The sequence below is a fragment of the Dermacentor silvarum genome, chromosome 3 (genome assembly GCF_013339745.2).
Source record: "Dermacentor silvarum isolate Dsil-2018 chromosome 3, BIME_Dsil_1.4, whole genome shotgun sequence".
In the NCBI taxonomy this organism is placed as follows: Eukaryota; Metazoa; Arthropoda; class Arachnida; order Ixodida; family Ixodidae; genus Dermacentor; species Dermacentor silvarum.
In genome coordinates, this window is record NC_051156.1 from 65,225,957 (window position 1) to 65,253,554 (window position 27,598).

At 44.7% G+C, this 27,598-nt stretch overlaps 1 protein-coding gene across 1 annotated transcript in view; it reads left to right on the forward strand.

The window, feature by feature from the left end:
• Positions 1–27,598, forward strand: part of LOC119445472 (glucose 1-dehydrogenase 1-like) — a 56,162-nt gene that overhangs the window by 21,079 nt on the left and 7,485 nt on the right. Inside the window, exons 4-6 of the mRNA XM_037709754.2 lie at positions 13,157–13,295; positions 19,723–19,763; positions 19,929–19,998. Of these exons, the coding sequence (XP_037565682.2) occupies positions 13,157–13,295; positions 19,723–19,763; positions 19,929–19,998 (250 nt within the window). The remainder of the gene's footprint in view (positions 1–13,156; positions 13,296–19,722; positions 19,764–19,928; positions 19,999–27,598) is intronic.

The following is a 27,598-nucleotide window of genomic DNA, read 5'->3' on the forward strand; positions in this document are numbered from 1 at the left end:
TATGGAAGCTGCACTACGCTGCACACGCTAGCACAACGCGAAAGACGAAGCACGTAACTGACACACTAATACAACACGCAAGACAAAGCACGTAACTGAATCGTCACCGAGTCAAATCAGCGCGTACAGCGCGTCGTAATTGCAGCCTCCGCGATCAACTTCAGAAACATTTTCAGAGCTAATTGCGGAGGCCACGCTCCGCTGTGCTGAGTACGGTGAACGCCACCTAGGTGGCGTTGGTAGTGCTTCTTGATGCCAGCGTCCCTTCGAATGCTGGCATCGAGGCGTCGTAGTGCTGAGACCACCGAAGCGTTCACTGTCGGAGCGCGTTAGTGTCATAATGCAGTACTTCTCTTTTCTGCTCGTAGGCGGCGGCACCGCCCCGAGCAAGAGCGCGGGTACACGGAGGAGTGTTAGATATATAAGGCGCGTCTGTGTAGCTCTCTGCAAATGCGTTTGTGGCGCAATGGGTTAAACGCTCGGCGATCTAACGTCGCGGACCGAGAGGTCGTGGGTTCGATTTCCAAATTTTGCATGTTTGTGGAACTTTTTCTTCTGGTTTCTTTCTTTGTATTATGTTCGTGTACATTGTAAGAACGTCATATCCGTGACGGAAATACGTCAGTGAAGTCTTGGTGGACCCCGGCATAAAACACTTTCGTGTTAAAAACATTTCTGTGAGAAGATACACCTACACATTGAGTACCAATGCAAATACATACTCTAACAAATCAAATCGATACAAATCATCGAACTACAAAACAATAAACTGCCAAGATGATACCGCCCCACACAAGCAAACAAGAAACAACGAAATATAACATGACGTAAAGAACTATTTAGTTACTGTTAGTTAAAGCATTCTTGAAACGTTGATGGTCTGTAATTTCCGCAGTGGTGGTAGGAAGATGGTTCCACTCCTCACAAGTCCTGGGGAAAATGAATACTGAAAAGTAGAAGTCCTACGAAAAGGAACGGCTACTTTATGTCGATGGTCAATGCGGGATGATAGATACTGGGGAGGAAAGATGAAATCATCGTGTAGTGAACGATGGTGAAATATGCGGTGAAAAGATACAAGCGATGAATCTTACGGCGAGATGCTAGTGATGGTAGTTCAAGGCTCGATTTAATATCAGTCACACTTGCGGTTCGAGCATAATTAGACACAATAAAGCGTGCAGAGTTATTTTGAACCATTTCAAGTGAGTAGATTAGATTGTCATGGAAAGGGTCCCAAACAGAGGCGGCGTATTCCACCTTCGAACGAATTAGTGTTTTATAAAGTAAACGTTTAAGGGCCTGAGGAGCGCGTGTGAGAAATTCCGGCGAAGATATGCAAGTGTTTTGTTGGCGCTGGCGATTATGGATTCAATGTGATCATTCCAGGTTAGTTTTGAGGATATAATGACGCCAAGATATCTGTATGTCGATACTACTTCCAAAGGAAAGCTATAAAGATGATATGAAACATTTACATTAGCAGATCTAGTTGCACGCATAACTTTGCATTTTTTAGTGTTTAATTCCATGCACCAAGTCTTACACCAAGCGGACACAGCATCAAGATCAGACTGCAGAATAGTAGTATCATTTGGGCTAATTATTTCTCGAAATATTACACAGTCATCTGCAAACAAATTGATTTGGTAAGAGACGCAGGAAGGTAAGTCGGTAATGTAGATTAGAAAGAGGAGAGGGCCGAGCACCGATCCTTGAGGTACCCCTGAGGAAACAGGACTCGGAGGAGAGTCAGTGTTATTAATAGAGACAAACTGGGAACGATTTAGTAAAAAACATTCAAGCCATGCAAGCAGTTTGGAATCTAAATTTAGTAACTGCAACTTATATAAAAGGAGATTATGGCATACTTTATCGAAGGCTTTTGAAAAATCTAAAAATATACAGTCAGCGAAAGAAAACGATCGAGGATAGCATGAAGACGGTGAGTGAAACATACGAGTTGTGTATCGCACGAGAATGTCTTGCGGAAACCATGCTGTGAAGGCGAAAATAATGAATTCGATTCAAGAAAAGAAACAACATTTGAAAATAGAATATGTTCGAAAATTTTACATGGAATGCTAGTTAGAGAAATGGGGCGATAATTTAGAGGCGAGTGTTTATTACCAGACTTGTGAAGCGGAACGACCCTCCCGATCTTCCAGTCAGTGGGGAGGGAACTGTTCTCTAGGGACTGTTGCAAAATTTTTGTTAATATAATTGAGGAGTAAGCGACTGTATTTATCAGAAACATAGGATTAATGGAATCGTACCCAGGTGAGGAGGATGCTTCTAAATTTTTTATAGCTTTGACCACGCCATTGTAATCAGCTGTAATGGGAGACATTACTATAAATCCTAAAGGTTTAACATGAGGAAGCATTGTTTGAGTTGTAGAAAAGTTGCGGAATATGACTTCATTTAACACAGGGCCACACTGCGCATCACCTATAGTATTCCCTGCAGAATCAACAAAACTGATTGCGCTATCACTTTTAGGATGAAACACGCGCCAGAACTTTTTGGGATCGGATGTGAGCATTGAAGGTAACGTGTTATTAAGAAAATTATCTTTAGCATTCTTTATGGCTGCTATGTACACAGCGGGAGCTTGTTCGTAGGCTGCCCAGTGACCGTAATCTGTGGACTGTATCGCCGAGCGGTATGTGCGTTTTTTCTTATTCGACAAGCGTTTTATGTAGCGGTTATACCATGATGCATCAGCATTTGCAATTATCGTATGAGTAGGTATGTATTTACTTGTTAATTCTTTAACCTTAAATAAAAATAAATCCCAATTTGATTGTACCGTTCCCTCTTCAAAACCATTGAGAAAAACGTCAAGAAAAGTGCAAAGTTCCTAGTTGATGAGTTCCAAGTTGGCATTTTTATAATCTTTGATAACTTTCTTTCTGTTTTTGCATTTTCGACGTGAAATGTTAATGCGAAATGATAGAATGGAGTGGTCACTTATACCGGGCAGGTGAGTGACGTTGGAAACGTATTCAGGGTGTGTTGCTAATACGAGATCAAGAATGTTAGCTGTTGATTCTGCGATTCTAGTTGGTTTCGTTATCGATTGTGTTAAAGAAAATACAGCGCACATATGCAAAAAGTCTCTTGCGAGTGATGAAGGAGGATTCAACACAGGTGGCTCACAATCCCACAAAACATTAGGGATGTTAAAATCACCCATTAAGGAAAGCGGTAACCTCGGGAATTGACACACCACAGAATTGATCACGTCATGTAGTCCGTTAACGAAAATGGAATTGTGAGCAGGGGGGCGGTAACAGACGCCAATGATTATTTTTTTGCTCCGGAAATTCAGTGACAACCCAAACGGTTTCCCACTTACTTGGAATGTGAATGCGGTACGATGGTAGTTCTTTCGAGATGGCGAGCAATACACCACCGCCGATCCGCGACTCTCGATCACAGCGATATACAGAAAATTGATTAACTGATGAAAAAAAGTTCGTTATCCATTACTTCTGGCCGAAGCCAGGTTTCCGTCAATACGAGTATGTGTGCATTGCAAGTATGAATAGCAGAGTTCAAAAGGTCACGCTTATTAGGCAGGCTTCGAACATTATTAAAGAGTACAGATGTGTGTAACTGATCCTACCCACATTCCCTCGCGCACCTCTAGCTTGGCGTACCTTTAGTTGCGTTGGCATTTGTACGGCGGTTATCAGGTGACGCAAATTGCTTAAGTTCAGTGACGCTGTCTGTTTCTTAATTGTACACGTAATGCTATTTATTCATGACAAGCGTTTTGTACCTAAGCTGATAGGGCTGCGTTTCTGATTGATTTTTGACAAATCAGCAAGTTTCGAGCGTATACGACGCGTTGCGGGTGAAAAATCTTCGCTCATAGTGATGCCATTTTCCTTTAGCTTTTTACGTGCACTCAAAACTTTTTGTTTAACTTTATAGTTTGAAAAATTCACAACAATGGAGCGGCACTTGTTGGGGACGAAAGGTCCGATACGATGCGCACGATCGATAGCATTATCGGGCAAATTATTCGCAACACAAAAAAGGGCAGATTTGACACGTGCTTCAGACTGCTCGCACGATTCAGGAGAGTCAGGTATACCTCGAAAAATTAAGTTGTCGCGACGCGACCTATCTTCTAAATCATCTAGGCGGGCTTCCAAAGAGTCATGCCGGGCGATAGCGCCTTGCTGTTTATGGCGTACTCCATTAAGTTCTTCAGACATTTTGTCGAATGATTTAGTTTTTTCTTCGAGTTCAACCAATTTCTCGTGAATGTTGCCAATCTTCGTTTCGATAATTTTCTGACTGCTTTTTATGGCTTTTATGTCAGCGGACAGCTCGGCCTCACTTTTTTTTTGCTGATTGCACAGAACGAGTATGCAGATCTTTCAGTAAATGAAACAGAACCCGCATTTGTTCTGCGGGATCATCGGGCAAGTCTTCCAAGGAAAGCAATGATGCCGATAGAGTGTCAGGCCCGGGATTTGTTTCCACATCACCGGAGCATAGTAGCAGAAACATTAACAAAACACAGTCACAGTTAATTTCACAAAATACTTGTGGGCAAGGGAACAACAGCAAGTACGGGTTGTCGCTTTTTTAGCATATAAAGAATATCGTTTACACACCTGCGAAGCGCAAACGGGCCAAGCGTGAGCCATGCTGCCTACGTTGCTCTCTTGCCCACTAAAGTGATGAGCGTGCGGCCAGTAGATAAAGGTAGCCTCAGGAACTGATGCCAGTGTCGATGAGTATTCCCTGCAGATAGCGAACTGCGGTGCTGGGCAAACATCCGGGATAATACCCGGGAAAGCGTAGCATTCTTCGGTGTAGTCCAGGCGTTCCAGAGTTGCAGAAACGTTGATTGCCGTCTGAGCAGGAGGCAGGCACGCCATAAGGAAGGATGACGGGAAAACTTGCGAAGAGCAAACGGGCCAAGTGTGAGCCATGCTGCCTACGTTGCTCTCTGGCCCACGCCTGATAATTAGTGCAGTACTTCTCGAGTTAGATAATTTATTACAATTAGCTAATAAAATCTCAGTAACGGAAAAATTACTGGCGGCTACTCCACTGTACTGGAAACAATACACACTAGGTTTACTTCGCGTAGCGCCGTTCGTCTTTTTTTAATCGTGCTGCGTGATAGTTTGGACACCCTGATGACATCGAATTAGGAAACAATATGTAGATGTAATCCACATGTTGGAAACAGAGGAGCGAGGTTTTCGTGAAGCGGTTCAATAACTACTATACAGATGATTATGTTCCCCATAGCGTGTGGTGCCATAGCAATTACCTGCCTACCAGTCAAGGCAAAAAAGTCGCAGTTTCGCCCGAAAGGCGAGCATCAATTGCGATAACAAAATATTACACAGCAATAATAAGTAAGCATAGTTAATTTATCGGCCGTGTAAACTTGTAAAAATTCGCTCAGTAACTAAATTAACGAGCACGGTGTCACACGCGCACAGGCAAACGTGAACGCGTCTTACTCGATGACCGCGGACATTCGCCCTCAAAACGCAGGCGTGAGTAAGAGCAGCAGAATGAATTGTGGGGTTTTACGCGCCAAAATCACGATCTGATTATGAGGCACGCCGCAGTGGGAACTCCGGAAGAATTTCTACCACCTGGGGTTCTTTAACGTGCACATAAATCTAAGTACACGGTGTTTTTGCATTTCGCCCCCATCGAATTGCGGCCACCGTGGCCGGGATTCGATCCCGCGACCTCGTGCTTAGCAGCCGAACACCATAGCCACTAAGCAACCACTGCGGGTAAGAGCAGCAGCAGCGAGCGTATTAATCTTTGTGCTACCTCTTGCTTCAACGTGAACTCGGCGGCGAAAACAGCGCACACGATGCTATCCGCCCTCAGCGCGCCTCGACTGTGCCCATCGTAGATCGCTTTCAACCTATAGGGCCCGTGCGGCTGCGATCAGCCGCATTAAACGCCGCCACCGTCGAAGTAGAATGCCCTCGCCACACCCACAGCATATGGCACGTGACCACAATGTTTTCGCACTTGACTCTATGCGGAACATCACGGCGACGACGACAGCGGAATTGCGCCTGGAGTGTCCATATAATTCATATCGCAATAAAATAACAGCAACATTATGACGCGTTGGTTGCAAACGCTTACCATCAATTGCTTGTGGCATCCTGTTTGTGCGTGTTATTCTGAGAACTGTATGCTGATCATTTGGCGACTTCTTCAACTTCCTATTGGAAGCTCATTCATCAGGAAGTCATTTTAAATGTGTTCCAGCATAATAAACAAGCATAACTAAACGTCCATGATTCTCTGGTCTGAGCTTTGTAAGCTGCAATCTCTCGCCCTTACTTTTTTTTTCGTTGTTTTAAGGCGAGTATATGGTTTTATTTTTGAGGCTTTCTTATACCCATTCTCGAAACTAAAAAGGTCGAGTATTGTCATTTATAACCTCTAATTACAAGAAAGCGTTTCAGGCATCTGATAAGCCTCTCCTCCTCGCGCCCCGGCGCGGCCTCTCATTGGTCGCCTCCTATCCCAGCACGCCTCTCCTCCTCTGCTGGTCACGTCACCTGCCCTTCCACGGCGCGGCTCTCATCCTCTTCTGGTCACGTGACCTGCGCGACGCCGGACAGATGGCGAAGGGTCGACTAATAACAGCTTCGCTGTTAAAGACATCTCGGCTACTACACATTCCTCGAAGGACATCTTCAGTCCTGCATAATCAATTTGTCCCATAATAAGCTCTCCCAAATACAAAAGTCACTCGGATACTTCTCTTGAATGCGCATGTAACTTTGAATAATACAGCATAGACAAATAAGGGGCACGTGCTACCGAAACATCGGGGCACGAATGTTTTCACGATGTAATTACGCACGTGGCAACACCTGCCAGTCGCTCATAATAGAAGCCTGCGCCTCGCGACTCTCTCCAGAGAAGGTCTACAAAGCACATAGTTGCCTTCCCTTAAGAAAATATGAGATGAGTTTCACATGAAGGTCTGATGACGTTTGACATTACAGCCAAATGAGCCTCTGATCTGTTTCTTCTGAAATATTCTGATGTATTCCTAATGTCATTCTAAAACATATTGGCCACCGTCGTTCTGATGCATACTTGATGAGGGTTTTTCTTGTGAGCATGAAATGTCTTCCTAATGCGTGCTCCAAAGCAGTTTTCGTGTGACCGTTTCATGTCTTCCTAATGAGCCTCTTCTGAGTTGATACATTAGATTGCTGGCATTCATAGAATTCCTAAAACAAAATTAGCCACCACGTGTGGCAACATTTTCTTATGTGTCTTTCGTGCTTGATATACATATATCAAGCTAAGGTGCAGCACTTTTTCCAACATCCAAGATGTACGTGGGCCCGTACATATGCTGAACATTAGACATTTCTCAACGAAAAAAAGTTGATAAAAACCTTTATTGAGCATATACCACGCTGCCTTAAAGAGAGAAGGAGGTTAAATGTAAGGAACACATAGTATCTGTCTGGTTATGGATGTGGTATTTTCCTTTCATTTTGTCTCCCTGCTAGTCTTTGAAGAGAGGCTGTTTTTGAGGTGGAGGGTCGTCGTCTTGAAGCGAGTGCACGTGTACCCTGCATGGTGAAAGTACAGAAAATTAACACTTGGCAATGAACCCCAGGAATACACACTGTATCACTTGCTGCGGAACGATTTGGAGATGTTAGTTTTGCGAAAAGTTTATGCGATGTTGGTTCACATAAAGTCGTTGAGGAACCGCCGTGTAGCCTTTGGGTGTAGCAGTAGCTACAGTATGCCCAAATTTCTCTTGGCTGTACAAACATGCAATGCCGATCCGCTGTGGAGTGTACGTGTTGTGAACTACTCTGGCTGTATTGGTTTCCACTCGACAAAGAGCAGCAGTGTCTGTGGATTGCTAGCGGGAATTGGAAAATATTCTATATGATCACTTGGCGTGGAAACAAGCATAGGAGTGCTGGTGTACGGGCAACCCAATGCAACCCCGAGACATTTAAGTGCCAGCCGTTATAGAATATTTGCATGAGCTACCGGCATAGTTCTCATGCATTTCAAGTCCACTATGCCATGCCTATGTTGGCCTATGTCCACTATGTCCCACCGATGTTGGTGCTCTCCTAGGCACATGTTGAGGCACCGGCCAGTCTGCCCCATGTAAATCTGACCAAATATACACATGATCAAAGGAATATACCACACAACCCCTGACGGATACAAGACAAGTTTGGTGGTATCTTTAACTAAGCAAGTCTCCCTTGCCTGGGTGTCTTTCTCAATTCCCTTGTGGACTGCTATGCACATATATAACCAGAAAGAAGTAATATAGACAGGATATGAACGACAGTTCGTAAGGGAACTGCGAAAGGCGAGCCGGCAAGCGAGACTTGCTTGGTTAAAGATACCACTAAATTTGTCCAGTGTGTGTCCGAGGCAGTGTATTGTACTCCTTTCAAATGTGGTCAAATGCACATAGTGCGGACTGGCTGATCCCTAAATATGTACGTAAGATATCAACCATATTTGACTCAAAAGACCAGTATGCTCATCCGTCTTGGCCGTGCATTACAGCAATAGGGCTTCTGGCCAGATTACGATAGTCACCTATTTTTCACCTACAATAGAAAATTGACACGTAAAATCACTGAGGCATACCACATAAATAAAAAGACTTGTGAGCCAGCCCCATTAGTAATGGGCTACCCTTCTCTCACAGTGTAAATTTTGTTCTGAAAAGTTACACAAACTGCCCGGCAAACTCAAAAGGACGCTACAAATTTCACCTAGTGGACATGGCTGGTTCTCAGAAAATGCACAAATGCAGGGGTGGGTATCTCTTTGCATACTGTTTAAGACAAGTTTAAACATGACTTAGTTTAAACTTAGTTTAAACAACTTTCCCCTGCCATGTTTAGTCACGTCAAAGTTATGGCAACACCCCTTGTTTTGAAAAGAACGCTGTACTACTAGCAAGCTGTGACTGCTTACATTTTCGTTTTCTCCTCAAACTGCTCGTAATCCGAAAACCTGGTAAGCAGAGATTATTTACAACGTCGAACAGTTTATAAGCGAAAAATTGTAATTGCAGTAAGAATCGGTGAAGAGACAGATGAGTCATTATTATGCAACTCCAGCAGAAAAGCGGAAGCGCACGCACAGGTGAACACGATTATTTCCGAACGTAATCTCCCCCCCCCCCCCCCCCCCATGGGAAGAAAACGCTTATCAGGATATTCAATTTCGCATCAAAGCAATAAATTTGCGTAACTAAATTCTGACAAACAGCGCGCAGCGTGCACAAGCACAGGTTTCACTGTTGTCGCAGAAGTTTTATTTCGTACGTTCGCAAGGCATGCTATGCACACACGAGGAGCACACACAATACGTGTACTTAGCAAGCACGACTGCTTACCTTTTCAATGGTACGACGCTCTCCAAGTGGCCGGTGCTGCGTCGACGACATTACTCCCATCATAGATGTCGCTGTGTAGTGGACGAGCTGAGGCACGCTAACAATACGTATTATTGTTACCGACAAAGGCCACGGCATGAAAATCGTTGGTCCACATTTACCTGGCGCGCCACTCATACGGCGAGTTTGCAGGGAGACAAAGGTATCTTCTCGCACTTTTGTGCACGCTAACTACGTCCTGTTTCATTACAGCAAACATAAAAACACACGATCAAGCAGCACATCGTAAGCAGCACAGTTGCAGCTCGTACATACGACCGCCATCTTGAAGACTCAGGAAAAACAACAGCGCCACCTGCATACTTGTGAGCACCGTGCTTGTGAGGTTGTGGTGGCCTCCGTGAGGCCAACAATAATAACCACTGAACTAATTTTTTGTGCCTTGTTACGCCCAGCTACCTATATATGTTGCGAGGCAAAACAAACCACCAAACAGTCCACATTTTACGCTACAGTTTATCGTAAAAAGAAATTCTATGACGTATTTTAATTTTGGATTGCTTCCGCCGTCTGCAGCTAGCAAAAGCATGGCCTTAGAGATCTGGTTATGTTATCCTTTGAAAGCTGTCGCTGGGGCGTGAGATGAATGATTTTGACTGCCTGCGCCGTCACTTCGTTTTAGATGACTCCCTGCTGTCGTTAACATCAGCTGTAGGCTCAGAAATTGGCGAAACGATCTCTGTAGTGTGCCTCGATCGTGGTTTTCGCATAAACCCCAGAATTGGTTTTAAATGAACATTTTTGGCAAACAATGTAACACTGCGATTGGCCTGTGAATTGCGCTCGATATGATAGACTAATAATCTGTATTATTACCCCCCCCCGCGCCCAAAACAAATAGCAGAGCCCTTCCACTATGTGAAGATCGCAGACCAGCGGGGCTGTTGGTTTTGCTTCATTATATTTAAAATTTTTATTACTTTGGTGGTGTATGTTTGAATCATGCACACTTGGCCCTCCTGGACGAGAAACATGCCAACATCTTCAGCGACTCCAGGGCAGCCATCCGCGCCTTCAGCGTTGGCGCCGTGTGTAAAGAAGCCTGTCGCATCCTCGACGGTAAAAGCATTGCCACCCACACTCTCACGTGGTTCCCCGCTCACATGGGATCCATCATGGGAGGCCCCACAAACCTCAACGAGCTGGCCCACTCCAAGGCGCGAGGTCTCGCTTTCCGCGACCATGGAGAACTCCCCGGCCAGCCAGGAGTGGTGGAGAACAGAGATCAACCGACAACATACAATGAAATTACGCAGTACTTTTATCTCGGCAGGAGAGACTTTCCCCTTCCTCACAAGAAGTTAAATAGAGCGCAGGCATTGACCCTCAGATTATTGCAAACAGGCTCGTATCCCAGCCCGGCTTTATTACACAAGCTTTATCCCGACACTTATGCCAGTAGTTCTTGCAGGCACTGCAATGACTTCGCTAGCTTAGACCATATGCTCTGGCGTTGCCCCTCGTTACGAGGCACGGAACAAATAAATGAGGACAAGTGGCTCTCCGCTATCAAGAGCCCCGATGCCGGGGCGCAACTATAGGCTGTCCAGAGGGCCCATGATGCGGCGGTCGGGCATGGCCTGACTGTCCCAACGTGGGAGCGGCCCGCTGCGCGCTGAGTCGCGTACCTCAGGACGTTCATTAAAGTTTTCCATCCATCCATCCACTTTGGTGGTTATGTTGGTTGGAAAGACACAACACATAACTTCGTTGCATCGCCGCGCGCCGTATTCTGTATGTGCGAGTGAAAGCGAGTTTAGGCGACTCGATTCGCACCACCTCACACCATCGGCCTCAGCAATTGCATGGGCCGCGGCGCGTACCGGCTTCTCGTCGCTTTCGCATCCATTCGCGATGTTGAGTGCTGCGGCGTTCCTCGAAGGCGCGCTCTTCCTCTCCGGAGTGAGCGACACGGGTCTTACGCATACTGAGTCCAAGGGGCAACTGATGACGTCGCTATGGAAATGGCTATGTCACGATAGAATGAGACATAGCTACTGGTTGGTAAGACTATTGCGTTTTATCACTGACGTTTCGACACGCATCGTCATAGACTAGCGTTTGGGCAACAGCGTTCATCGCGCCGTCGCATTGTTTTTGTCTCTCTGGGTCCCACGTGTGACAAGGGTAATCCAAGGGCGCGTTACAGGTCCCCGGTCGAGCCCACAGAGGTTTGCGCCATTGAGCTTGGACCCTTTCTGCACTATCGCCAGGATCGGCCCACATGACATGCGTATGTGCCATTGCGCTTCGACCCTTTTTGCACGACCTCCAGGATCGGCCCACTTGTCTTTTGTCAACATTTCGGAGACATTTTTTCTAGATACTAACTAAGGACAGCTTCGCTGTATAAAATAAAAAAATAAGAAAAAGAAATAAAAGTTCCTGTCATACGCATTTTTATGTCATGTGCTTTGACATTAGCAATGACAAAAAAAGCTGTGTACTCCTCTCATCAGAAATCCTAATATGCATTGCCATTTGAGTATCTGATGTACTTGTGATGCTAAACAACATTAGACGATGCATTTCTGTCTGATGGCACACTAGAAACGCGTAACGTCCTAATAAGAAACTCATGGTTCATTTTCATAAGGGATTTGCTGCCAGCTTGCACGAAGAGTGTTCTAGCCTCCTTGGTTCAAACCTCCTTGGTTCTAGCAGCCGATGCATACAGCACTCCCCGGCTCGCCGATGATAAGCGGCTTGCAAAGAAGACGTCAGAGGCCGTACAATCCTAAGGCGGCCATAAAATTGAACCCCTTACCGCAGTATAGCTTTAAAAACCTACAATCCTGCCCTCTCGCTGACAGTAATAACTGCACGAACGATAGAACCTGAACTGAACGGACATAAATTTTATTTGCAACGATGCTGCAAGAGACTACGCAAGAATCTGAATAAACAGCTTTGGAGGAGCTTCAGGATTATGTTATTTCATGGCCATGTCAACTACAGAGAAATATAGAACAACGAAAGCATCAGTCGCGGTTATACTAAATTAGGTGACTATAGATGATCTATGTAACTTTATTTCAGAATAATATTCGGTTGGGTAAATTGCAGAAGCATGCTCAGGACGGAAAGCTTAGTTCATAGGACAAGAGGCACACACGGACGGGGTTTTTTACCGCAAGAGCGTGAATTCGTTCTGATATTGAGGGATATTTGATCTGATAGACACGGACGTATTGCAAACACGCAGGTTTGCAATACGTTTTCGAATCAAGCTGGCAGCACGGGCGCACTTCCCTAAAATCATCGATAATTTAGTAGCAATGTGAGAACCTAATTTTCCGTCCCGTTCGTGTCTTCCCGTGATGCTGTGACTGGCATTTTGTGTCCTTACAATTGACTCAACTCTGTCATCGGATTGAAAGGGACCGGCCGTGGTGATCTAATGGTTATGGTGTTGCTCTTCTGAGCACGAGCTCGCGGGATCAAATTCCGGCCGCGTCGGGCAAAATGTAAAATCGCCCGTGTCCCGTTCATTGGGATCACGTTACATCTCCTGGTGGTCAAAATTAATCTGGAATCCCCCACTACGACGTGCCTCATAATCAAATCATGGGTTTGGCACGTATAGTACCTCAGAATAAATTAAATTCGATTCAAAGGGCTGGCTTTACTTTAAGCAATAATTGTTACATTTTGTCGCGTTCTCGTTTGTTACAGGTGAACAATGCAGGCATCAACATGAGGAAGTCGCTTGAGAACTCCACTGCAGAGGACTACAATCTCGTCTGGCAAACTAACTTTCGGGGTCCTTTCTGGATGATAAAATACGCTGTGCCCTACTTGCGGCGAACGAAAGGTGGGGCTTAGATGCGTGTTTTGTCACCGAACGCTATAGCACTTTATTTACTTATTTGTTTACAATACCCTGAGGGCCAGTGAAGTCATCGAAGAGGGAAGTTGGGTAACAAACAATATAAAAGAGACATAACTTAAGTGTTTACAGGGGTGAAAATAGCACACAACTAAAAGTAACGAAAATGAATGCAGTAAGTATTCATACAATGCAGTAATCTTGTCATTATACCGAGTGTTCAAAATTAAGCCTTACGGAATTTTTTAAAATTGCCTGTGGCAGGTAGCATTACTCGTATCGTTGAGCTGGGTTATTCGATGAGGGGGGCATTAGTAGCACGAGAAATTAAAGCATATCTTCAACTAATTAACAACAATTCACTGATGAATTTCTTAGTTAATTTACGACACATATTGCAATTTACGAATTGTAGCCGGTGAGCTTTTCAGGTGCATCCACTTGAAATGAATTTGCAGAACGACACCATGCAGTTTGGAGATATGCGCCATCAAACTCACCGTAAAAATGCACTGTTGTTCCACTTACTTTTTTTTACCATAATGCTGTTCCATACATTGAAGCACAAAAGTAACTGGAACGCCCATGTATTTCGTCCCACACTTTGGGAAATGTTATCTCGAAACTGGTGCCATCCTGGAAACTAATTTCAAGTGGATCCGTCTTGCAAGCTCACCAGCTACAGTTCGTAAATTGCATGATGTGTCATAAAGTAAATAACTAAGACGTTAATTAGTCATTTTTTGTTAATTAGATGCATATGTGCTTTGATTTCTTGTGCTACTAATATCCGCCTCTTCGAATAACCCAGCTCAACGATAAAATTATCTAACTGCCACAGGCGCTTTTTCAAAATTCAGTAAAGCTTAATTTTGAACACCCTGTATAATAATAGCTGGAGCGCTAAGAAAATGTTAGTTACAGTTGATGGAAATAATATTGGCGGGAAGGTGGTTCCATTCAGTGGCTGACGTTTGGATCAATACAGGTCCCTATTTCCGAGTCCGAAAATAAATTAGGATAGTGAATGGGCAATCGGCGCAGATCGTGAAAAAGCAATTTTTTTACTGCTCTTATTGAACCAGCTCATTCCTAGCAATTATTTCACCTGACCAGATGCTACTCCATCGAATTCTAAATTACACGACTGGTGAAACCACTACATTGGGCCGCTCAAAAATATTTTTTAGAAAGCAGTGGCGCGTTTTGCTCAGGAATGGCGTAAATCGACTAAGGAGACACGCCGATGACATATAGGAATGCTATCATCGACGCCTCTTACTAAAGTGAGACCTGTGCTTGTGTTCTGCCAAGCAAACGTTTTAATTTTGGTGGGTGATAACTTCCACCATAATGTACGACTGTACATTGCGCTTCCTGCGCCATAGCATACGTGAATTTTGCGCTTACTTCGTTGCGGCATGGGCGCAACGTAATGGCTTGTTCACAATGGGACTTTCGGCATCTGAGGCGGCGCAGAGTCTTCTGCTGCCGAAATGCTGCTTCGGTCACATTGCTCGCCTTTCGCGCCGCCGGAGCTGCTGCCATCTCTCGAAATACCGCGAAAACACGGAGAAAGCTTGCAGCATTTTACTACTAGTGCGATCTGTCGAGACGAGTATGAGAATGCATCAACACATGTCCACACCGAGTTTTCCTCATTCGTTATTTTGACTTGCTGGCCCATGAACGTTTCGCTTCCCGATTCCCACAGCGCTTAGGATCTGTATAATTACAATATTCTCACCTCATATCGAGGCGCAATTTGCAGTGTGCCATGAGGGCTGGCTTCGTAGCTCGCTCGCGTTCCGATTGGTGGGCGGTGAGGGATTTCGGTGGCAGCGGCGGTGGAAATTCGTCTGGAACTGATTGGCGAAATTTGCCGCGTCCGTATTGGATTCGGCGCCGCTCAATGGCGACAGACGCCTGCGTATGAACGGGACCTAATGACGTGGCGATAGCTGGAGCACATTCTCGAACCTACGCGAGCACCACGGACTTCTATCTAATCTGCGATGATATGTATAAAGTACAACTGGGGCGCTATAACTAAAAATGATTCCAAACTGTTTTGATTCCAATTTCTGCAATCAGCCTCCACGATTGGTCAAAACATTTTCGGGCCACTCCCAACTGCGCCTGTCTGTCACGCGACTTCACGAAAACCGCGATAGCTACCCATCTGATATAACGTGTACACACTGATTATGCGTCATTAAACCGCACAAAAGAAAAATACTCATTCCTGATTCGACGCCTTTTCACCATTAGCCCTCTGCTATTGGTCTAATGTTTTCTGGCTACGCCCACTTCGCCTGTCTGCCACGCGACGTCACAAAACTGCGAAAACTCACCACGTCAAAGTGACGCGTACTCGAAAAAAATGCATTAATATGCCGAACAAAACGTAAGATTTTTCTCAATAGCCACAGACTGCCCCGTTCCGAAAGAAATAGAAGATGGCTGCCCGCCGATCACTCAGGCCCTCGCTACTCGCACCTGCCGGTGAGCATGTATTTATTTGCGCATGATAAACATTTTTGCGTGGCAGTAAAACGTTATCGAGCCCTTTCGGCATGCATACGACATCGCTCTGCCAAGTCTTCCTTGCTGAGGATCCGTTTTGGCGGCATTCTTATCCTTCTGTTGCACTCCGCCGCGATTTTCGACCAGCCACCGCACGCTAAGTAAGGCGAAGCGGACCAATCAGACAAGCTGGTACCACCCTCTTTATGCGGTTATCTATTTTCACTGTGCTGGCTCGGCCCCATCGAATCCCTCTCCACTAGATCGTGCTCCTCGCCTCTTGTCAGCCAATTAGATAAGAAAAACCACTGAGTGTATACAATGTTATTGGTCTTGAAAGCGAGCAAAGATGAGCTCCTATAAACGAGGAGAGTGTTTGATTGGGCTGTTCAGACAACGCTGCGGGTCACCGCCCAATGCTTGCGTCGGTGGTTACGTAAATTTGACGTCAGGAGTTTGGAATCGAAACAGTTTGGAATCATTTTACGTTATAGCGCCCATGCTCGACTTCAAGACAGGAATAACGTGGCGATTGCCATTGCTTGATTCTAGTCTATTTTATCACCCACTGCTTACCACAGGATAATTGCGGTACTAACTTGGTTGGCGGAGAGCAAAGGGGTGGGGGGGGGGGGGGGGAGGCACTTCTCGGATCATTCAATAGGCGCGCAAAAGAATTGCTTGAATATGTAATCATCCCATTATGCCGACTCAGTAAACTGATGCGATTCGACGATCGGCGATCAATATCGCCGCTGTCGTGGCTACCGCGTTTTTTCTAGCCTGGGCATAACTTACCCCCCACACCCCTCCCCCCCCCCCAAAAAAAAAAAAAAAGAAACAGCTATGTGCTTCTTAATCTTTCCACTTGTTCCTTCAAGCCAGCGTTCGCCTTAGCACCGTCATTATCTTATGACAATACCTTATTTCCCAGCACATTTTGCATCCTTCCTCTACCCACAAATGCTCTTAAGAACACGCTTATTGCTCTGATCGTCGGCTGCAAACGTACACAGAAAAAATTACTCGTAACGGTATCAAATTTGTGTCTACAGCCCCCAGTAACAGTAAACGCTCATGACAGTTTATGATTGCTTAGATTTGAGCACTCACAACTGCTCAAATCGGAACAATCCTTATAGAGTAGTTTTGAGAGCTTACTTTATTTCATTTTAAAACTCCAGAGTGAGCATTTCTTTCTCAGTTTGAAGACATCGAACCTACGGAACGGAACAGCATAGTCTGCTCTAGGTTTGCTACTCTGCGACCAGGATATTACAGTGAACGCGCGGAAGAAGCCAAGACTAGGAAATTAAAGGTGCGCTGAACCAATTTTTTATAGAAATGTAGAACGGCATTTCACATGAAAATAGGCTTACTTAATGTGTTTCAATGCGTTCAGCAGAAGCGGAATTATTGGCAATCGAACACGACCTTCGCCGTGCTCCCGTACCTTCTTCAATGCTTTAATGCCTTGCACTGCGAAGGTAGCCTTCGCAGTGCAAGGCATTAGAGGTTCGTGGCCACAACGCTCCCAAATGTCACCGTGGCGTACAGTTCAAATTTCATTTTGGCTGTTAACGTAGACGCCACGACTTCAGTTTTTGGTGCCTACGACGCACTAAACGTAAATCAAACGCGGTTCTCCTCAATGAGCCGCAGTGCGCTTAGGCAGTGGACTCGCGGGGCACCGTGCGGCGGCCGCGGTACCAACGCAGCTTAGTCAACGCAGCTACAAATTGCAACCGCGTAGGAGAATCCGCTTTATTAAATAAATCGTCCAGAAGAGAGCGATGGTCACGCCTTCTGTTAAAAACAGACCGTTTCAGAGAAAGGCGACGTGGCGCTCCGCTTGCGAGCTCCACGCACCGCGTACGATAGCTAAACTTGGCGAAGATGTTAACAGCAGTGTACCCGCGGACTACGTTATTTCACCAAGCCGGAAGGGTGGTTCAGGGTCCCTTTAAAGAAACACTGAATGAACGGAGGTCTATAAAATTAGAATAGTAGAAAGAAAAGTACGGGACAAACATGGTAATCGTAATAAGGCCAAGTTTAGCGAAGATAACTTACCTTGCAGGCAAATGCCACTGGGCATTGCAGGATTCAGCAGGCGCTGTCTCTCCATACGGACGTGTTGCACTAAGAGTTATCTGTTTCATTATACATCGAATTCCGAATCACTCTAAAATAATTATAGCAGTAGAATAATGTCCAGCCCTCATTTTCGGCTGTCATTGTGTGTGATAGACTCGGTTAGGCTCTATAGCCACTCGCCTGCTCCGCCACGCACTTTTTTGTTTTGCAACGTTTATGCAGCGTTCCTAGATGGACAGTCCCGTGTACAGTTCTGACAGTAAGTCATGATAGGTGCGCAAGATTCAATAGGGTGTTCACAGCACCGATATCACATTGTATCCGCGGCCACTCCGTTACCGTTGTTGCAGTATTTAGAACCGGAGTCACACGTGTACTTTCGCTCGCGATCGAGCCCTGTTGAGCTTTCTCTTTGTCCCATTTCCTCAGCGTAGTGGCCAAAACAAGCTACAGCTCAGGCCGACCTCTCTACCTTTTTGTAAATAAAATTTTATAAACGAACGCAGCGAACTCCACCCGGATCCAGTTATTTGCTATTTGTGCATCGCGATCACGTTTCTAAATCGCGATGGTAGCGCTTTGATTTCTCGCTGCATGTCAGACAAGTTAGTCGAGTGTTTGAAGTCCACTTAACGACAACTAGTGCGCTTCGAAAGTGCTCCAATCTCATGAGCGGACACCTGCACTCTGAGCTATCGCAGTTCATCGTCATCGGCGGTCACACTAGAAATGCAAAGGTCACCTTTAGCAAAACATACGTCACAATTGTCGTGCCGAAGCCGACAATGAAATAGTGGGCAACGGCAGCGGCGACCGCATGAATCTATCGACGTTTCCAAGCGTGCCCTTTAGTATACAATTCGTATTGCTTGAACACTAATGTCAGTTCAAAGTGGACGCTTGTCTTTGTTTTTCTGTTCGTCCTTCGCCTCCTTCTGTGCCGTCAAAACAGCATTCATCACAATCAAACGCGTTCCCACACTTTGCTTATGAACCGATCGTTTAGCCAATACTCAAGCGCTTGCGAGACGCCCCTTCACTTTTGCTCGATCACCACGCGTTGTCACATCACCAGTACATAAATAATACGTAATAAAACAAACCGCGCTTCTCAGTTTGCTTAACTATTTTGCGTGTAGTTCGCTTTTATTGAAGCCTGATCGACGTTGAATTCCGCAGAAGCATTATGGCTCCTGTTTAGGCATCTCCCCGTCACCTATTTCATGTTGTTGTACTCAACGAAGCGTTCGTGTTGCAGGCGCTGAAGCATACCGAGGTCCTTCACTCATCCCGTTGCGGGGAACGAAATTTGCAATTACAAGGCCATGTCGCACGTCAGAACTCTGCGGCAAGGAGGCGTGAATAATGTTTATGGTCGCACCTCTCTGTCACGGTGCCGCATGCGTGCCTATAGCGTTTATCCATCGCAATGAGGGGGGAGAATCAATGCGGCCTTGCGCCAGCAATGGATTGTCGGCACTGTGATCAAAGTTGATAATTTCACGGTCCGTTAATTCCGACAATGCAGCTCGTAATAGGCCATGCAATGGTGTAGATGGTTTTCATGAGACTTTGCATAAGTGGCATGCTCGACGGCAGTCGAAATTAAGGGGTGAGCCTCCCTGCTTCACTAATGCATCGCAGCAAGACAGAAGCAAAACAATTGTCTCTCTGTTCACTCAAAATGACGTATTTTCCAGCTTCCAGAGGACAATACAGAGCGCTTCAAGAGGTGCTTTTTCTGCTACCAAGCTTGTTGTTTATTATTCTACTTATGCGTATTTTCCAGGCAGCATCGTCAACGTTTCAAGCGTAGCATCGACAATTGCGGTAAGTGAAATTTTAAAAACAGCTCAGTTTGCTTGTCGTATTTTCAAGCATGCAGGTCTTCATATATGGCTGAAAGGTAGTAGGTATATTTCGTTTTCCTTTTTACGCTATAACATGCGTACGCCATAAGATCGCTCATCAAATTTTTATCGTCTCTTTGTATAGGTTAACGTAGCGACACCTTACTGCGTGACAAAAGCAGCGTTGGATCATCTGTCACGCTGCGCGGCACTAGGTAAGTGAGCATGGCCGCCCAACAAACTGCATTCCTGCAACCGCAGCTGCTCTAATGGGCGCACTACGCCAATGCATACGTAGGAGACAAACTTTTATTGCTGCTAACGATTACAGCTGAGGAAGACAGCTCGGGAAGACAGGACTACAGAAAAATTTAGCGCCTATAGGATTGGCATCGATGAGTAAGAGCCTACGGAGTTGCGCGGAAAGTTTTATTCGATGGCTATCGTATACCTGAAAGATTATCCATGATTTCAAGGTCATCGTCGAAATTGGGCTGATGGCGACCTAATGGCAGAGCACACTTCATTGTTACTTCAATACCTTTAAAATAGACGCCTCTACCAGAATTGTCTCGCCATTATCGCGCTCCGTTTGCAGAACTGATATTTAGTCGACGATTTCCCGCGCTACACGTCGCCGCTGCTTAGGATGAGCTACTCAACGCCCCGTGCTTCAGGAAACGCTCGGCGTTAGATCTCTCTATACCGCTTTTACAGCGATGATTGAGTTGTCCTGTGTAACTTTGAAGAAATATATGTATTTGTGCCACTATTACTGTGGCGTCTTAATTCAATCTAAAGAAATGCCTGTTTGCCTTGACCATTGGTACGCCGTTCTCGATATCTCTGCCCTATTTAACAGTTTCTTTTGGCCCGTTCACGTTGCCAACTGTAATTTTTCTCTGGATTCCGCACATCCACATCAGCACTATAGTCACAGTTGGCTCTCGCAGCTGTTTAATCGTTTTGCTTCCCCGGCATAGTGGCGGTAGGACAAGTTCTACATCATTTCTAGGCAAATGAAATTGCCCATTAGGGCTAGGACGTTCAAGCAAATTATCCATCTCGTTTAATAAACAGAGCAGCATCGAAATGTTTTGTTTGTTACCTTCTAAAGATAGCTTTGTCGAATCGAATAGCGCCCAGAACAAATATGGGAGGTGCTTTTATGTTATAAAGGTAAATTGTTTCCATGCAAGGCCACGGCATAGCCGCTTCACCGCGACGTTGCACCACCGCGTTAATGTACAGCCACAGCAGAAAAGGATTAGCACAAGTCGCCGATGACCGGAGCAGTGAAATTGCGGTCTTATTCCGTGCACGCTGGCATATCTAAACTGCTACATGATTCATGTTTCAAAGAGGGTGTGTCTGGCACTCTCGTTTTCGGCCTCCTATAGGGGACAGCAGCGTCGCGTGCTGCAATCTATCTGCTCGGGTGATCGGTCACTTTTGTTAATCTTTTTCCGCTGCAGCTGTACACTCATGGACGCCATTGCATTCTGCTGTAATAGTTTTACGCTAACTTGAAAAGGGATGCAGGCATTTTGCCGTGTTTTCTTTAAAACTGATGTTGTTTGTATTAGCAATGTACTCTATCTTGCTTTGTTCTGTTGCCTGTATTTGTACACTGATATATTGTACTTCCACCCTGCTGAAATCCCTTTGGGTTTGCAGTATCTATGAATAACTAAAATGAAAATTCAAGTAAATTTTTGTTAGGATGACAAGGTGTTTCCGTAGTGATCGAAAGCAAAATATTTCGACATTGTGTCACAATTATAGTATTCATTTGCAAATATATTTCTTCTACTTAATGGGGTCCGGCAAGGCACGTTGAGCTTGAAGTATACCGGGTGTTCCAGCGAATGCATTCAAAATTTTTTCATGGTTGCCTGTGGCAGATACCACAATTCTAGTTATGAGCTGGTCTACTCGAAGAGGCGGACATTATATGCACAAAAACTGAAATGAATAGTCAACTATTTACCAAAATTCACCAATTCAGTTTTTAACTAGTTATCTTATGGACCATTTTGCAATTTACAAATTCTAGCCGTGGAGTTCGCAAGGTGGATCCACTTGGAACAAATTCCCAGGATGACACCAGTTTCGAGATATTGTTTCCCGAACTTTGCCGAGAAATGCATTAGCGTTTCAGTCACTTTGGTGCTTCAATGCATAAAGCGGCGTTTTGTTAAGAAATATGCTGATTACAACGGTTCTCTAGGGCTAGATCTGTGTGATGAATATAACCTTATAGTAGTTAACAGGGAACATAAGTGTCATGGACAGGTAGCGTAGGAATGCGGAAACAGGCAGTCATGTATCGACTACTCCTTAGTCTCAGAAATAGTCTACGAGCAACTAGACCAAATTATAATAGGCGAACATGGACAAAATAGCCTGGGTAACGATCATAGACGTTTACCATTCAAGTTTGGGCGACATAGCAAACACGAAGCAATTGCAACAGAATTTCTAAAACGAATGAACAACTAATAACGGAGACCGCAAGAAACACAGAGAAGAAAATGGAAGCATTTCCTGCAGCAGTCTCGGTATATAAGGAACTGGTAGACGTTATGCAGGAGGAAATAAGACAGACACGGCAAATAGATTGTTGGATTGAAAAGAGGAAACCACGTAAGTGGTGCAACAAGGAAATAAGCTATAGAATAGCGTAATCAGGCATCTAGGGATCACAGAGAAGCCAAAAGGTTGGAATTACGCGAAGGAGAGGTGCTCCTAAGATGGAACAAATACCAAGAAAAGAAAAGGGTGGCTAGTGAGCTCGTGTAAGAGAAAATTAAACGCTCAATTCAACATATTGGGTGCAAAACATTCACAAAAGGGACGAAGGCGCCCAAAAATATTCTGTAACCATATAAGAGCATTCCGAAGCGGCAACCAAAAATTCGCGAACGTCTATGAAGGCCAAGATGGCACCAGTTTCGAGATATTGTTTCCCGAACCTTGCCGAGAAATGCATTAGCGTTTCAGTCACTTTTGTGCTTCAATGCATAAAGCGGCGTTTTGTTAAGCGTTTTTGGCGCGCCAGGCCGCGGCAGGCGAAGTCGGATACGCTACGCCAGCCACGCCAGCCGGTTGAAGAAATTTGCGTCCTCTACAGTTCGGCGCGCACGCCGCGCGAGGCTAGCACCATCTCTGTTTGTGGGAGCGCAACTTCATGGCCGCGCGAACAGCTGTTTCCATGGCGCATGCGCATTCTCGCCTTCTGACAGCATGTACGCGCTTTTTTTTAACCAGACAAGACACTTTATTTCAGACAACCAACATACATGGTTGCCTAGGAGTCGGCATAAAGGCACATAAAGCCTGACAGAGCGCCGATAACCCGCTTACACAAACATGAAACTTAGCGCTCAGCAAAACTTAGCGCTCCTAGGATTGGCATCGATGAGTAAGACCTACGATGAGTAAATACTAATATTACGGATCATTACCCTATGTTTCTGCCCACTGTCAAATCCACTTCCCAAGGAAATAAAATTCACACAAGAACCTACTTTGATAACATTGAATGCACTAAAATTATTGAAGATGCAGACTGGTTGCCGGTTCTTGAAGCTCTAGATCCTGAAGTTGCATTAACCAAACTTACCCACATTATTAATACTGCCGTGAAATCATGCACTACCATCCTGTCATCTCAGCGGCGTTATCATACTCCCCTTTGCCCCTGGCTATCAAATTCTCTGTTACGTTCTTTGAGAAAAAAGGACAACCTCTACAAATAACCAAGCGCCAGCCTTTCAACATGCGCCTTAAAGCACGTTATAAGCATTATTCAAACACTTTGTCCACACTTCTTAAAAATGCAAAGCGCAGCTATTATGAAGACCAAGTTCAACAATGCAGTAATGATACTAAAAGAAAATGGCAGTTGGTAAATGAATTCTTAAATAATTCTGATTCACATGACCCGATTACATCACCATCTATAACTGGTGAGATCATAACATTACCGAATGAGATCGCTAATGCATTGAGCGATTACTTTTCGGCAAGTACTACCATCCCTGACAGTCCTGATTTTTCTCCTTCCTTCGCCCGTCAACCACAATTTTTTTCTTCAACCCACTAACACTGAAGAAATTGAATCTGTCATTTTAGGTTTAAAATCAACTGGCTCTGGTCTGGACAACATCTCCGCAAAACAAATTAAATTAATTCGTTCTACAATCTCACCCATTTTAAGCCACATATTTAACCTTATTTTCAGTTCTGGTGCTTTCCCTGACCAGTTCAAGGTTGCGAAGGTCATACCTGTCTGGAAAAAAGGTGTCAAATGTTCATGTGAAAATTATCGCCTGATTTCTGTTCTTCTCTTCCTTGTCAAGGTTCTAGAAAAATTGATTGAAACAAGACTACACAACTACTACACGAAATTTAACATATTAACTTCTCAGTTTGGTTTCCGCTCAGGATTGTCTGCTGCCGCTGCCATCGCATGTTTCACGGATAATATTAAATCATACATTGATCATGGCGACATTTCAGTTTCTGTATTTATAGATTTTTCTAGGGCTTTTGATTCTATTGATCATAACACTTTCTTTTTTGAAACATGAGTGTTATGGCATTGTTGGGCCAGCGCTATCACTGCTAAAGAGCTTTTTATGCTAATAGATGGCATCTTGTTGGTCTTGATTATTGTTTTTCTAATCCCTCATATATTGTTAAAGGTGTTCCCCAAGGATCTATTTTAGGACCCCTTTTGTTTTAACATACATTAATGACTTGCCTTATTGCCGGTACAGCTCAAAGTGTATTTTATATGCAGACGACACAACCATCTTTGCTCACAGCCCTAACCTTAATGTCTTAATTTCCTAGTTACAAGCAGATTTAAATTCCCTTGCGCAGTGGTGTGCAGAAAACCGGCTCCCAATTAACCCTTCTAAATCTTCTTTTATACTTTTTCATTCACCAAACAGAAAAAAAATATCTCCGTGTCTTTTCATCAACAACCAGGCTCTAACTTCATCCGATCATTTTACTTTTCTCGGAGTTATTGTTGACACTCATCTTCATTTTCATAAACATAATTCTTCAGTCTGCATTAGAATATCTTTTGGTATACGTGCCCTCCTTAAAACCAGATTCTTCTTCCGCCTCCATGTCCTCACAACACTATATTACGCCTTTATACAGTCATATAAGCTACTGTATCTCATCCTGGGTCATACATACTCCGTTCACTTCTCCCCATTGATTAAACTCCAGAAACAAGCACTTTGTATTATTAATTTCGCTTCACGGTGTAGACGTTCCTTTCCCATTTTGTTGATCTTAATATTTTGCCTTTGTCTAGCCTTTATTTTTATAATATAGGCATTACATTCTTTAAAATTTGTAAGCATGACCTCACTTTAGACATTTTTCCACAACATGTGCTCTCTAATCCCAATTCTACTTGCTTCGCTACTCATCGCAACTTGCTCTTGCCTAGCATCCGTACTAATTATGGTAGATCCACTTTGCTTTTTTCTTCAGTAACATTTTGGAATAGTTTACCTCCGCATATGAAATCTGTTACTTGTTTGCAAATGTTTAAGAAAAACCTAAAACAATTTCTGTTTTTAAACCATAAATAATCCCATCTACCAGTGAACGTTATTGATACTTACGTGTATTTTTACTTTGTAATATTTATGCTCTCTCGTTTGCTTGCTTTTTTACATTGTAGTTTTGCTTGTTATACTTGCACAGGAGGTCCAGACAACGGTGATTAAAACCGTGGGACCTCCTTCTGTATATGGACAACTATGTAACCTTTTAAATATGTAATAAACATGAATTGAATTGAATTGATGAATAACCATTCATGCATAAAATATGAACAGTTCGAAAAGAAAGCACATCGTGATTTTTTACATACGCAAACACAAAAAATGCCTTATACACAGCTCTCGCTCCGTGTGCTGTTTGGCTGCCTTCACGACATGGCGTTAACTTGTCCTGACAGCCAGAACATCGCACTCCTAGTGCTAGTGCGTCGGCTACGTCAAGAGCGGAAGCGGACCATGTACATACATCCTCACTTGCACTGTCATCGTCCACGGACGTTGAGAAAGCCACAGCCGTGCCTTCACTACGAGCGCCGCAAGCCGCCATTTTGCCTTCTGCCCACTGCCCCTGCAGCGCGCAGTGCATTCTGGTCTAGCGGCAGCCGCGTGAAATCGAACATGTATCTCCGCGCCGACGGGGCTCAGCGCGCCCGGCGCCGCTGGGCCCGCCGGCTACGCCGTGACGCCAGACTGTAGATTGTGCACTTTTCACCGGCGCTGCTTAACCGCGCCGAGCGTGGCTGCGCGCGTGCGTTACGCCGGACTATATCTTGCCCTTAAGGGATGAAGACGGCATCATCTACGAAGGAGACGATGTGCTGCGGTACATCACAGACGTTATCTGGGATAAATTCAGCACGAACGAAAGGGTAGTTCAGACTAAAACGGATCCAGCAACAACAGAGAAGTCCGTGAAATCAAAATTAACATAGAACGTTTTTACTGAAAAAAAAAACAGAAAAATCCAACTCTGTGCCATTCCACTCTGAAGGTGCATGACCAGTGGAGCTTTATATATGGTGATAAATTATATTTATTTAAATCAAGACACGTACCACATGAATTGTGATTGTCCACCGCCTTTATTATTTTGCCACTAAGGTGAGTATAGCTTTGTGGTTGTTATGGCAGATGGCCATGGGTTCTGAAACGATGCTTGAGCGAGATTTGAGTGAGATTCCCGCTTCTGCTTACAGCGTCGTTCTTCGTAGGCATGCTGTTCTTCCTCGGTGCGCACAATATGCGGCCTACGCATTACACAGCGCGAACGCAACTGAGATAACTTGCCTATGCAGTACGTGACGTCACCAGCCAAAGAAACACCCATTGGCTATTAAACGCAGCTGGAGCACACCGGCGATACTCTTTTGCTTTGTATCGAGGCTACGGCGTTTTTGGTCTATGCGCTCGGTCCGCTGGAAAGTAGCGTATAACACCTCCGCTGTAAAATATCCCTAATAACACAGCAGGAAGACCCGATGAAATTCCTATACAGCTAATCAAAAACATCGGAACAAAGAGCAGGGCACTGATGACTAATGCCGCAGAGCAAGTGATTAGAACAAAGCAAATTCCGGCTAGATGGCATCAATGCAACATGAACCTTATCTACAAACGAAAAGCTGATAAGGGTTAAACAAGCTCGTACATGCCAATTACAGTAACATCGCTGATATATAGAATGGCAATGCAAGCCACAAAATTAGAACTGTCGAAGTGGGTGGAGATAACGATGTTCTGAGGGAACTACAGAATGGGGCCAGGCCAGGCAGACGATTAGAGGATAATATGCTTTCACTAACTCAGAGCATATAGATTTCAGTAGCTCAGAATAGACCTTCTGCGACGGCATTTCTAGATAGTAAAGTAGCCTATGAAAAAGTGGACAGGGAAGCACGAGGGCATAGGTGACGTTTCGTGGAGCTACTGAGGGATATATTCAGACTAGACAATTTTCAGGAGCATGGAGAGGGCAAGTTTTTTCATTCTGGGGTATTAGGTGCCGAAACCATGATATCATTATGAGCACACCGTAGTGGGGGCTCTGAATCAATTTTGACCACTTGCCGTTCTTTAACTTGCAACCAGTGCACGGTAAGCGAATGTTTTATCAATCCACCGCCATCATAATGGGGCTGCCGCAGCCAGGATCGCACCCGGGACCTTGAGCTCAACAGCGCAACGCCAAAGACACTGGGCTACCGCGGAGGTTGCGAGGGTG